This window comes from Pelophylax lessonae (assembly GCF_965119305.1).
Source record: "Pelophylax lessonae genome assembly, chromosome: 6".
NCBI lineage: Eukaryota > Metazoa > Chordata > Amphibia > Anura > Ranidae > Pelophylax > Pelophylax lessonae.
The window spans coordinates 269112926-269126933 of NC_138773.1; the positions used below are offsets into that span (position 1 = coordinate 269112926).

Below are 14008 nucleotides of genomic sequence, written 5' to 3' on the forward strand. Positions count from 1 at the left end.
GCAAAGAAAGGAATTCAGTCAGATGACTCTGATTTCACTGTTCACCCATGAGTAAGCAGCTAGAGACTTCACTCAGAGTCACCGCAATGCCACTGCTATAGCAATGCTGACTAGCAGGAGAGAAATCGTTAGTTAGGTCTGATAAGCTATTGGGCTCTGCGGAAAGTCGAAGGTGCTTAAAGGGTCAGTCTATTCAAAACTTCAAACATTTTTGCCAGATAATGGCCATTGGTGGCCATTGAGTCAAGTTTGCGTTTTTTGTGCTGTGTAAAAATGTAGAACTGCTGTATTTTTATTCCAGACACCTCAACACATTAGGGTGCGAATAAGATGCCTAGAAAACAACTGTTTTTGTGCTCTTGTGTTGAGCTTGCACTGATGTGTATAGTGCGCTCAATGGGCCTAAATCTAAAGTCGGCCATACATGGTTCGTAATTTGTCCGGTTCTGCAGGGACAGGCCGAAATCGATCCATGAGTCTCATTGTACCCAAGTAGATCCTTTGATTAACTTGGGGTACAACCAGCCTGTTTTTTTATTTATTTTTACATACGATTACTGCCGGCAAATATAGACACTACCAGTAATCATTGTTTTCTGATGGCTGTGAAGACCCCTCACGGAATGGGAGAATCAAGCAATTTATTTATTTATTTTTTTGTTCAACCACAAACAGTGGACTGAATGCAACAATCAAATTAATTCCTCCATTCACGCAAGGGAAGCGGGTAGAGGAATTCTCCCCACTGGGATGTTGTATTCTGACAGTGGCCTTAGCATCTAAGGCCAACTTAGACACGCAAGCCGGGTTCTACGTCCGCAACGCTGGCTCTAACCTATACCTACAGCATAACTTTTGGGTGGACAAACCCATTTAATGGGAACCGGTCACAAAAACTGAAATGTTTACCTAATGCTGTTGCCTAAAAGCATGACCACTAGGTGTGTGCCTATATTGTATGTAGTTGGTGTGGTTTAGGAACCCAGTCATACTTTCATTACATTGCAACATGCCTCCTTATTAGCTTGAACAGTCAATAGATGGAGCCTGAATCCTGGAATACATGAACAAGGGCTCCAACTTCATATATTTACTACTAAGGGCTCATGCACACAGGCCGTTTTTGCAGCTGCTTTTAGGGTTTTTTTTTTATCACTCCCTCTGAACACTCCTCCTGTTAGCCTAGGTGTCCATGCACACAAACTTTCAGAGGAGTTTGGAGGCATAAACGTTTAGGGGTAGTAAAAAAAGACTGCCTGGGCGTGCAGGAGCAGAGGCTTAATGCTGTACAAGTTTTTTAGCGTTTTTACATTTCAGTTGGGGGGGTGTTTTACTGTAAAAAATAAACGCTAACGCTCAAAAATGGGGAAAAGTGCACATTACCACTATTCAATAAAAAAAACTTTAACGCTGCTTTTTCCAGACAGCAGCGCTGCCATTTTCAAAAGTCCTGTGTGCATGATCCCTTAGAGGTGTAGGGGGTGCTATTGCTCTGAGCTGCAGTTTTTTTGAGATCTTCAAGCAAAATACAACAGGATTTGGAGGATCTGGGACTGCACTGAGGTTGTTTAAAGTGATTGCAAGGGCAGAAGGTTTTTTCTTAATGCATTCTATGCATTGAGATAAACCTGTGTGCAGCAGTCCCCTAATACTTTACCAAAAGCCCCCTCCATCCAGCCATGTGCAGAAGAGTCTCTACTGTCCGGGACTCTCCCTCATTGGTTGAGAGACAGGAGTGAGATGCCATTGGCTCCTGCTGCTGTCAATCAGTCAGTGAGCCATTGAGAAGAGAGGGGGCAAGGCCTGGTCACAGCTTCGTGTCTGAATGGACATGGGGAGCGGCGGCTCGGGTCGGGTGCCATCAAGCTGCTTGCTGTGGGGGCACTCAACAGGAGGGAGGGGCCCGAGAAGAGAAAGATCTGGGCTGCTCGGTGCAAATCTACTGCACAGAGCAGGTAAGTATAACGCGTTTGGATTAAAAAAAAAAAAAGACTTTAGTATCACTTTAAAGGTGTGATCCTGCACCCAAGAGAATAGGTTATTAAAAATGTTTTAAGACCAGCTCACTTGAAAAGGAGTAGATGTTGCAACTACTAAATATAATTCACATTTTAAAGCTAAACTCTAGGTAGATCTAGAAGACCCAAATTGATGAAACTCTGGAGTGATGAAAGTGTGTGTGTTCAAATGCAAGCATGAAGTGTGGGAGGAAGAAGCAGCGCAAAAAGCCAAGTGGAGATGAGCTTGGGCATCCTTGTGTAGCACTGCCCACTTGAGGACTGCTGGATAACGCACTTTCGGATCCCCCTGGGTTACCGTTGGCAACTTTGGTATTCACAATTTAACACTTCTTGGCTCAGTCAATGATCAGTCCAGGGGTTTGTAGATGTTTTTGGTGTTTTATTTTAAATGGGGATGGGAGAAGGAAATAGTGGGATACTCCAGATTAACTTTTTGAAAGATATGAGGACTCCTGTCTGATGCCACCTGGCTGCTGATTTCACCCTGCCACTAGGTGAATTTGGGTTAAGTCTCTAAATAGAAGACTTGATGAACTAATTCTCTTCAGGATACTCTCCTAGTATCCCCTTTCACTTGACACACTGGCACCGTCCTCTGACTATCCTACTCCGGGATGGCCCCTCTCAGGTCAGACCCCTTGACACGATCCCCTGTACTCACAATACTGTTTATCGAGGGTCTCCAGTGTCTCTCCCCCTCTAGTCAGTTTTCCTGGACCTCTGGGTTCAGTTCCGTTCCTTTAATCCCGAGGACGACCGCCTGCGACCACGTGCCACCACTACAGAGGAGGAGGAGGAGGAGGCAGCTGCCACCCTCCCTCCGGGACTCTGCTCACCAGCCAAGTACCTCGCAGCACATGTGCTCCTGGCTTTTATATAGTATCCCATAATACACAGAGACAGCCGGTCTCTGTATCAAAGTCGGTGCACCCATTGGTCAGGTTTCCTCCTACTGTCCAACATGCCTCCCTATTGGACCAGTGTGAAACACTATCTAGACCCAATGAATCACACACTGAGCAGACCTAACTCACAGATCCTGCTCTTTGGTAGGCAGAAAGCAATATAGGTTTGCTTGCTGCTCCTCTGATAGGCAGACAGAGCCAAAAACGATATTCTCTCACTAGTACCTACCTAGGAGGGTGCTACACTTGGAACTAGCCTATCTCTGGACTTCTGCTTCATGCTATTTTTTAATCCGTTTTTTTGCTGCACGGATCATTCCATACCCCGCAGGGCATGCAAACAGGCGGGATGCTGTTGCCGTCCATGCCTTTATATGGACATATGTCCATATTTAGTTTAACGTTGACCAAACATGAGCATATGTCTATAAAAGAGGACTTATGTTACCAGCATTCTGCCCCTTTTGTTTACGTATGCTGATGGGTGGGGGCTTTAACTATCATACTATTTATCCTACCCCACTCCTGACCCTTATTGTGAACCCCCTAACTCCTTACCAAACTCTTACCAATGTAATGATTGGCTCAGAATTTAACTATAAGCTCAGCTGATGGTTGCAGCCCTATGCTGAGAAGTACTGGTGCAGAAATTTGCTAAAAACATTGACCTAGATTAGTGATGTGCAAATTTTTTATTTTTTTTCCCCTCCAATCCTGAAATAGCTTTAGTTTCAAGTCCCGGCACTTCTCCACCCACTTAACCACCACTCTGCAGCTTAACAAATTTAGTTGTTAGCCCCATAGATATCCCCGGGTATTATATCAACAATTGCAGAGTGGTACAAATAAGAGAACGTTGGGATTCTATCTTTGTTGGTGAAGTTCTTTGGAGGGCATGGAGGTAAAGACGTCATTGCATTCACTAAACACCGGCACAGAGATCACGCATTCTAAGAAGCCTTCTTGACCAGCAATGTCAAGGGGTTCCCTTTCTACACAGCAGTGGATACTTTCTTTTATGCACATAAATTGTTATTAGAAGCTCTTTTACATCAAGGATCTTTCATTTTCTATTTAGTGGTCCTTTTAAATAACTGCGTTAATTGTCCTTGTCTGCCTCTCAATGCAGAGTACAGGAGAGATCTATGGGCAGGAAAAAGAAGGCGTTCAGCTTTTTTCCACATTACAGTGGGAATCGATACCTTTCCACACTGGGCTGAGTGCAAGCAAGCTGCTAGTATAGTTCTTGCCAGCTTTGGCTTTCTTCTGCCAATCCTTTCTATTCCATAAAGACAGAATTCTGATTAAAATTTGATTTGTTGATTATTTTTATGATGATGCAGCGAAGAATATCTGCTGCCCAATATACAGAGTTATAAGCTTGCTGAAGCGGACCTGTCATTTTGTAGTTCACGCAAGAGCCCTTTTACACTTAGGCGCTTTTCAAGTGCACCCACTCCGACACAAAATTTAAGGCTGGTTTTATCTCGGTTGGCTGGAAACTTGTCAGAAGTTATCATGCTGATAACAGAAGGAGCAGCAGAAAGATGCAAGACTTGGGGCTTTGGCGAGAGAGAAGAAAACACTAATTTTGTTAAATTTATTCATCAATAACATAGAGGATGGAATCAGTAGCTCAATCTCCGTTTTCGCGGATGACACAAAGATATGCAGGGCAATAACTTCTCGTCAAGATATAGCTATTTTACAGAATGACCTGATCAAAATAACAGAGTGGGCAACTACATGGCAAATGAGATTTAATGTAGAGAAGTTTAAGGTATTACATTTGGGGCAAAAAACATAAATGCAAATTATGCTCTGGGGGGGGAACCTCTGGGGGAATCCAGGATGAAGAAGGATTTGGGGGTTCTAGTGGAAGATAGACTAAGTAATCGTATGCAATGTCAAGCTGCAGCTGTTAAAGCCGGCAGAATATTAGCATGCATAAGGAAGGGGATATACTCCAGAGATAAAGCTATAATCCTGCCACTTTATAAAACCATGGTCCGGCCACACCTGGAGTATTCTGTCCAGTTCTAGTTGCCAATCCTCCAAGGATGTGCTGGAACTGGAAAGAGTCCAAAGAAGGGCAACTAAACTAATAAGGAGATTGGAGGAGCTTAATTATGAGGAGAGATTACAAGCACCTAATTCTCCTTGGAGAGGAGACACCCGAGAGGGGACATGATAGCGATTCACAAATACCTCAATGGCGACCCCAGCATAGGTAGAAAACGATTTAGTCTCAAGAAGTGCAAGAAGATGCGTGGCCACACAATGAGATTAGAGGAGAGGCGGTTTAACCTTAAGCTGTGTAAGGGGTTCTTCACTGTAAGGGCGGTGAGAACGTAGAGCTCTCTTTCACAACTGGTGGTAGCTGCGGGGAGTATGGCTACTTTTAAAAGACTCTTGGATGTGCATCTCACAGATCACAACATTTAGAGTTATGGGAAATGATCAGGCCACTGACACACACACACCTACACACGCACACACCTGTACAGGTTGAACTGGATGGACTGATGTCTTTCTTCAACCTCAACTACTATGTAACTATGTAACTACTAAAAAGTGCCTAGGTCAAATTTCATGAATCAGGTTTACATCCACTTTGATCTATTTAGAAAATGGAAACCATGCCAGCAGTAAAGGGGGCAATCTCTGCACAGCAGTAAAAACCCACTGGAATAGCACTCTCCCCTATCCACCTGTAACTGCAAGGGGGAGCCAGAAATTGGATCTATACTATGTGGCGTTTTAATTAAATACGTATCCAGTTTCATAAACTTTACAACAGACCCTCTGTGAAATTAATATGCAACACCCATGCACAAACACAGCTGGCAAGCGTTCTGCTGGACAAACAGTCTGTTGAAGGACAGCTGACACCTCTAGTTCTGGTCTTCCTTCTGCAGTAAATTTTATGTTTAATTAGAATCCTCCTCTGCACTGAGAGATATTGCAGCATGTCCACTTTTGGAGGGGAATATTCAATATTAAGCTGCAGCTCCAGCCAGCCATACAGAGTTGGCTGCTGTCCTTGGAACAGACAAGTAATTGGCACTACAGCTTTAATTGACCATGTCAGCACCAATCCTGCAATTATTCCTGACAGTGCCTCCGCCGTGGCATAGCTTGGTCACATACATAGGCGCTCATTATGGTTGTTAGTGCTCCAAATTAGCGCACTGGCTCTCTCCCATTCTGAGCAGCTTTAACTGTTTGTGTGACAGATGTGGATGACCCACTTGCCTGTCCAGCTTGTTCAAATTTTAAGGCAAGTTAAAGGGTCAATCGAATAAAAGTTTTTTTTTTTTTTGTTAATTATTTTTATAGGTTTTATGGTTGAATTTCTTACTGGCATTTTCGATTTCCTAGAGTCGTATTATTTGTCCAGCAGAATGTTCATGTCTGCCATGGCCTGCCTTGGAGACTCGATCCTCCCGTTGCAGTCATTGTAGTTTAACACGACAAGATGCTAACAAATGAGAGAAGTTCAACAGGGAGATCAGGATGGTGGTAATGATCGCAGCAGGTGGGGGATTCTGAGAAGTCAGGTGAAGAGGTCTCACCGTTTCAAAGCCCCAAGAGGTATTAGAAGCCAGTAAATAATTCAGCCTGAGTATGTACTGAAAAGCAAAATGTCAGGTTTGATTGGGGTGACTTTTTAAAGAATAGTTTTTGTGTTCTTTTAAAATTTGATTTGAACCCAATTAAAAAAAGTCACCCCTCGTCTCCTCCCCCTATCCACCTCTAAGTGTCGCCCCTTGGTTTCACCTGCCAGTACTCCCCCTTTTTTTGAGTATACAGACCAAAGTATAATTTTGTTTTGCAAAGTAATTTGTATATAATTTGATAATAACGAGCAGTAAAATGTATCCCCAGCAACAGTAGTCCCCAGCAACAATATACAACCCCTAATAACAATGTATCCCCACCAGCAACAGTAGTCCTCCCCCAGCAACAATATACAAACCCCAAAAAACATGTATTCCCACCAGTAACAATGGGTCTCTAAGCAGCCAGCATTGGAAGATCCTCCAATTGCGGGCATCAATGGGTTCTTCACTCAACAGTAGATTACCCCCCCCCCCTACCAGCAACAATAGACCTCCTGCAACAACCCCCCGTAACAATGGATCCCCCAATAACTGGTAACAGACCCTCCAGCTAGGGTTGCCACCTCATCCCTTTAAACCAGGACACATATTAATTACACAGGTTCTGTGGCTGATTATGGTAGTAATTAAAACTCAGTGCCTTTATGTGCTTTATTTTTGCCTCAGAACCTGTGTAATTAATATGTGTCCTGGATTAAAGGGATGAGGTGGTATCCCTACCTCCAGCACACCCCACCACCCCTTGCCATTACATACACTCAGGGCTACCGGAACTGCATTGTCATAGATGCATCCCCACATTCTATGTAGTGACTCTAGGAGAATGAGTTCTAAGTAAATATCTTTTTATTGTACAAAGTTGAAATCCACACACCAGTCTAAGCTCACACAAACCGCAAACCTCTTCATCTCGCCTGCTTACAGGGCTGTTAAGTCTAATGTTTAAAACAATTGTTAGGAATTGATGTGTCTTGTCGGCCACATACAGTGACCAAGGGTTGCCTCGGACTGTATTGCCCTTCCCTAGGTCACCCTTCATCCGGAACAATATTTTTTTTGGACCCAAAATCCACTTGACCCTCTTTTTTGTCCCCTGTGGGATATGCCCAAATTGCATTATGGGATGGGAAATGCCAATGCATTCGAGGCACACAAGTTAGTAGAGTGGTTTGCAGACCCTGAATGGTGCTTGCTATCCACAAATAGGTCAGTTTAGCAGACTTTATCCAAATACAGGAACACTTAGAAATTTCCCTTTAACAGAGGTGAAACGCGTGCGAATACAAGAAATGTGTAATACAGTAATCCCCCGCTACATCGCGGTTCAGTTTTTGCGGTCCCGGTAATTTGCGTTTTTTTTTGTAATGTTGTTTTACTATATAAATCATTAAAAATGAAAGATTTTTGTGTTTTTCATAGCTCTTGCTCTGTCTCTTAGTATCTTTTATGTGTTTAAATGAGTTTCTATTGTTTTAAAAGTGTGTTTAAAGACCTTAAAATGCTTTTACACGTACAGTGACAGTAAAAAAATCATGCCTACAATGCATTTTAATAGGGTTTTTCTATTTAGTGGAATTTCACTTTTCGCGGCTGGGTCCGGAACGTAACCCCCGCAATGGAGGGGGGTTTACTGTACCGTTAAATAATTTATTTCTGGTCCAGGCACTTCTACTGGACAACATTATCAGGTTGATGGCCTTACTTTGTGTAGTTAGGGCATGCAGCTTTGTCCAGTTCCTTACCCCAGCATTCAGTTGGATGATAATAGGAGCAGAGCACTAATTGGGTTACCACGCTATTCTCTCCTTCTGTCAGAATGTTGACTGCACTGTGCAGGAGAGCCCTGATTGGCTCAGTGATGCTACTCCCTCTCCCAGTCTGAGTGTGGCTGCTCATGGGATTTTGAGGGGGGTGGGGATAACCTCAAAAAAAGGCCAGGAGTTTAGCTTCATCTGCTCTTTCTTACTGAACGCCAGGTAAGCGATGAGATGTACCACTAAAAGTAGTAGTATGGGATTGGTTTGTATTACTGTTCATCCAGTCCTCAGATATACACAGTCCTATTAGACAGCAGAGCCACGCTGGTGACCTGAGATTTCTCTGCTGTAGTTAAGCTTTGCAGCCTGGTCATCTCCCTGCCAGCCTTTGATTGGAAGGTGATATGTCATCCCTGTGCTCTTGCCAGACTATTGCTTGCCAGCTCAAATGAATGGCAACCCTACTAATTTGCATCTACTGTTGCCCTTTCCTCTCCCAATCTGAGTGACTGCTGTTATACAGTGGATTACAAGAGACTTATCCCAAGTCAAAATTGGGGACTTGCACTAGCTGTATTTAAGAGTTTATATATCTTTTTAATTTAAGCCTGGTGCGCCTTCCAACAAAGCCATTGCTGTATTAAGGAAGAAATCCCCAAAAGTTGAAAATGCTGCTTGAAACCTACAGAGAATCCAGTGCCCTTGGTTTTTTGGTGTTTTTGAGCTTGCATGGACGACAGCATGCCCCCTCTCCCCCCACTGCTGGCCAACACCACTGCTTATAAGGAGACCAATCTATGAGGTCTGAATGTTGGGCACACGGAGGAGAAGGAGGTGCCAATGTAAACAGAGGAGAGCCCACACAAGCTCTTGCCTCTAAAAGCTGTCATGTACAAAAACATAAGCTCAAAACAAACACCAGCTACTGCTCTAGTCTTGCTCAGACAACTGTCCCTAGACCCACCTACCTGCTATTCTAGGGAGGTGGACTAGAATAGTAGTAGCTAGAGTGTTGTAGGATTTGTGTTTGAGTGTGACGGTGCTCGTCTCCAGTGCACCATCATTCATCAACACAAGCCACCAGCTAGTTCTGCAGTCTTTCCCTTTATAATATAATTCATTTATATCAATATATTTTTCAGGTTTCTCTCCTTATAATAGCTGGTAAGCGGGTCTGGGTTCAGTCTTTGCCCCTCTGCCATCTTCCTTGCACGTGGAGGTGAGCAGAATAGGCACAGGGCTAGAGGATTAGATTGCAGAGCTTCAAATGGTAGACTAAAGAGGGGGTGGTGGATTCACTGCTGGCCATAGCTCCCTCTATAGCAATGCCTGTAAATTGGGCTTCAGACTGGGGTGGAGCTACAGCTAGCACAAACAGAAAAGAAAGGTAATGGCAAACCCTTGCATTGTGCACTGGGTCCCCTAGTGGAGTCAACATATATATTTTGACATTTTTTAAAGTGGAATTCCAGGCTATAACAATCTACTCATAAACCTGCACTCATCCCCTCCTAATTCCTATTCAAACTACCTGTAGAAGGAAGATGTTTGCCTATTCTGGAGACGCTCTGGTACAGACACATTACGGTCTCCCAGCAGCCTTTTCAGGGAAGATGAAGAATGGCCATCAATGGATGCTCCATAGTAAGCCAATGGCTGATGTCACAAATCAGGCCTTTCATCCGTTGTTGGCACGCTCTCCTCTCCCCTGAATTTTGGCTGCTGAGGAGATCGCGTGTCTGGAGCCGAGTCCCATGAGAATAGGTAAGTATAAGCATCTTCCTTCTATAGGTTAGTTAGAAAAAGGAGTTAGAAGGGGGTGAGAGCAGGTTTATGAGTAGATCGTTATAGCCTGGAATTCCACTTTAAAAACTTCAAAATTTATATGTTGACTCCACTGGAGGACCCAGTGCACAATGCTAGGGTTTGCCATTACCTTTCTTTTCCATTTGTGCTAGCTGTAGCTCCACCCCAGGCTGAAGCCCAATTTATAGGCATTCCTATAGAGGGAGCTATGGCCAGCAGTGACCCCCTCTTTAGTCTAACATTTGAAGCTCTAGCGCTGTGCCTTTTCTGCTCACCTCCAGTTCTAGCCTGGAATTCCACTTTCATTGATTTTCTTTTTCTATTTTAAAGCGGAACTAAACCCTCCTATCATTTTCAGCCAAGGAAGCTGCCATCTTAGCCTTTGTTTGATATTCAACCGCCATGATGCTGCACATGTGATCAATTATGACACTGGCCATTTGATGCTTTGACACACAAGCAAATGTGACTGTTACATTTCCGGCACATTCCAGGAATTGTAACTGTTTTTTGAAACTCTTAAATCAATGGGTTTAGTTCTGCTTTAGGTGCAAAGCTGGGCCCTAGGGGTGTTTATGCCATTTCAGAATGTTAGAAGCTATGAGCTTACAGCTTTTGTGTGTTCAGAACTTTTGAAACAAATTAGATTTCATAGTTGTTCTTTTCATGTCATATCCTTATTCCAGACCAGCAAATCACTTTTGCCATCTCCTTGTGTTTCCCGAATATGATGGTTATGTTTTAGCAGTCTGTGTGCACAAGCTGCTTCCTTTGATATGTGTATAAATTGTCATGTTTATGATCTGCAGGTTATGGATTTGTAGACTTTGACAGCCCGGCAGCTGCTCAGAAAGCGGTCTCAGCTCTGAAGGCGACTGGAGTCCAAGCACAGATGGCAAAGGTACCTATCAATAACTGCTGAGATCTTTCCAGGCTGGGAGGAGTCGGGGGATAAAATTCCTTCTGTTCACATGTGTTGCATTGTCTCTTGTTCTCGATTATCCGTGATCTGATTAAGTTAAACATGGCTTCCATTTGTTTGGACTGTAATTTCTATCAATCACAGCAGCAGAGAGACACAATGGGCTTGGATTTATCCAAACTAAGAAAAAAAAATGTCGGCATACCAACCAATCAGAATGCAGCTGGCATTTATTTTTTATTTTTTTCTCTCATTTCTGACCAGATGCTAAGAACACCAGCTGCACTGTCCTAAAAATCTGTCCCAGTTGCTGGTTTGTACAATCTGAGTCCAATCCTCTGGACAAACGTAACAAAGAAATGTTACCTTGTATACATTGCATGTGTCAGAAAAGTCAGATAACGTTCTTGAAAGCACACCTGCTGCCAAGGCTTTTTATTTAGATTGGAAGGGGAAGAGTTTGCACTATTCGCATATATGTGCAGCTCGCTCCTAGCACAGAGACCTCGTGGTCACCGACTGCTCTGGGTCTCAAAGTAACGATTGGGAACTGTAAATACTGGTACCTGATCACCGTGATAGCCTGTGGTTGACTATCATAATGATCAGTCGTACAGCCTAGCCATTTTTTTTTTTTTTTTTTTTGGGGGGGGGGGGGTTATTTTTTTCTAGGAGACAATTTTAATCAAAAGGGTGTGTAGAAAATAAAAAATAAAAAAATTGTTAGAGTAGGATTTGATCTAGGTCAAGGTTAGTGACCAGGTTAGGGTCAAAGATTTGGGTCAAAGGTGAGGATCAGTGTACTTTAGATGGTATTTAAAGTATTTTTTAATAAACAATTAGTTAAAAAAAAAAAATTGCGGCCGTGGGGAAAAGCAGCATGGTCAAAAAGACCATGCAATTTCCTTGTGGTACCCGCAAAAGCGATGCGTGGCGGTACTATTCAAAATGAATAGCAGCCGCACCCGTCTCAAAGGAGCAGTGCAATTTTACTGCGGGTGGTTGCTGGTGCGCAAACAGGTGCTATTTCTTCACCAGCAACCAGCCCACAGACTGCAGGCAAGTATGAACTGAGGCTTACTAACACTTGTCAAAAATGCAAAAATGTGTTAAGATTTATTTTACCTTGTCATGAAAGGGTTCAAGTAATTGTAAAGTCTTGTTTGAAAAAAAAACGAGACCTGTTATACTTCCTCTATGCAGTTGGTTTTGTACATGGCAGCCTGGATCCTCCTCTTCTCGGATCCCTCGTTCCCACCCTCCTATCGAGTGCCCCCACAGCAAGGAGCTTGCTAGGGGGGCACCCGATCTGAGCTGCAGCTCCCTGTGTCCATTCAGACATGGAGCTTCCATTCTGCCCGCGCCCCCTCTCTCTCTCTCCTGATTGGCTCACTGGCTTTGACAGCCACTGAAGCATATCAGCCAATCAGGAGGGGGAGTCCCAGGACGGCCAAGGAACTGGTGGACATCGCTGGACAGAGAGGGGGCTACAGGTAAGTGTTAGGGGTGCTGAGGGGGGCTGCTACACACAGAAGGCTTTTTATCTTCATGCATAGAATGCATGAAGATAAATGACTTTCCTGACTTTACAACTCCTTTTAAGACATCTTTTTGCATTTCTGTGTCCAGCATTCCCTGCCATTTATGAATTGTAGAGTATTAAATTCGCAATAAAAATTTCTTACCTACAGTTTTCTCTGCTTCGCTTCCTGAAAGGTATTAAGCATTTTAGGGTATCCGGAAAGGTTTTTAGGCACTTATTAAATGCTTGTCTCATGCCTAGAAAACCTTACTGATGAGTGCTTAGAATGTCTACCCAGTCTAAAGGACACTTGTTAGGATATAAGCACTAGGACTGCCATTGCTGTTTTTCTTCTGAAAATGTTAGTTGCCTGAATGAAGTGTGAAATCTAAGTGTTCTGTCTTTATCTACCTTCACTTGCTGCATGCTTCTTCCTTGTCTGTGATTTACAGTGTACTAAAACAGACAGATGAGCCAGTATTTCTAGAAAAGTCAGCGACTGTCACTGACGGGTCTTCTTTAAAATAGTATTAAACCATCAGCATATTTCTAGCTTAAAGGAAAAGTTCACCCTGTTCGAAAAATTAGAAAATTATAAATGCACATTATTTTGCAGAAAAAAAAATGTGCAATTATTATTTTTTACTGCAGGAGCCTGGAAAGCATTGCACTCGTGCTCAATGGATCAGGGGTACAATGTCAGTCTTCTGCAGCTTTCAGCCAGTACCTCCCATATGGACTGGCTGTTTTACGAGCTCTGCTGCTTGTGAATAAACTACGAGCGCGCACATTAGCTCCTTCACAGTCCATTCAGAACTACAAACTGTTAGCCGTGGTGGATGATGGTAGTTGTAGTGTATTCATTCACAGGAAGCTGTAAATTAATGGCGTCGTTGTGGGTGGAGTCCTGCACAATCACACTGTTTTTGAATTGTGACAGTGTGTGTGTGTGTGTGTGTGGGGGGGGGGGGGGGGGTGTCATTTGCCCGTTGCCACACTGAGGCGAGATCGTTGGAAAGGTTGCTGGAACTGGATCATGTTATATGTTCCAGGTGAACTTATCCTTTATTATATTATGCTCAATCGGTTAAACATTCCCCAGTAAACTACTTGGTAAAATTCTTACCCTAGCAATTGTGGTTTACAACTTGGAGAAGGTTAGAGGAGAAGGGGAGTGTCTTGCCATCCTAGGCTAGGGGGCTGTGTGTTTCTATTGGTGCACAGTGTAGGGAGACAAAACTCTCTCTAGTCCCTACAAGCAAGGGTGACTCCTTAGAACCCTGCAAGAGAAAGGAACCACCCTGAAACTGGGGCAATGGGCTTGAAACCTAAGCAAGGATTACAAGATAAAGAGGCTGCATACTCATTTAATTTTGGAGCCAGCGCCTCCCTTTAAGTGGTTTGGGTTGCTGGGGGGGGGGGGGGATTTTTATGATCATGTGAATTCCGTGA

The 14008-nt window shown here is 43.5% G+C and overlaps 1 protein-coding gene across 6 annotated transcripts in view; it reads left to right on the forward strand.

Annotated features, from left to right (window-relative positions):
• RBMS1 (RNA binding motif single stranded interacting protein 1) overlaps positions 1–14008 on the forward strand; it is a 532988-nt gene that overhangs the window by 429997 nt on the left and 88983 nt on the right. For all 6 annotated transcript variants that reach the window (XM_082261033.1, XM_082261035.1, XM_082261032.1 and 3 more), the window contains exon 4: positions 10922–11013. In XM_082261033.1, coding sequence (XP_082117159.1) covers positions 10922–11013 — 92 coding nt within the window. The remainder of the gene's footprint in view (positions 1–10921; positions 11014–14008) is intronic.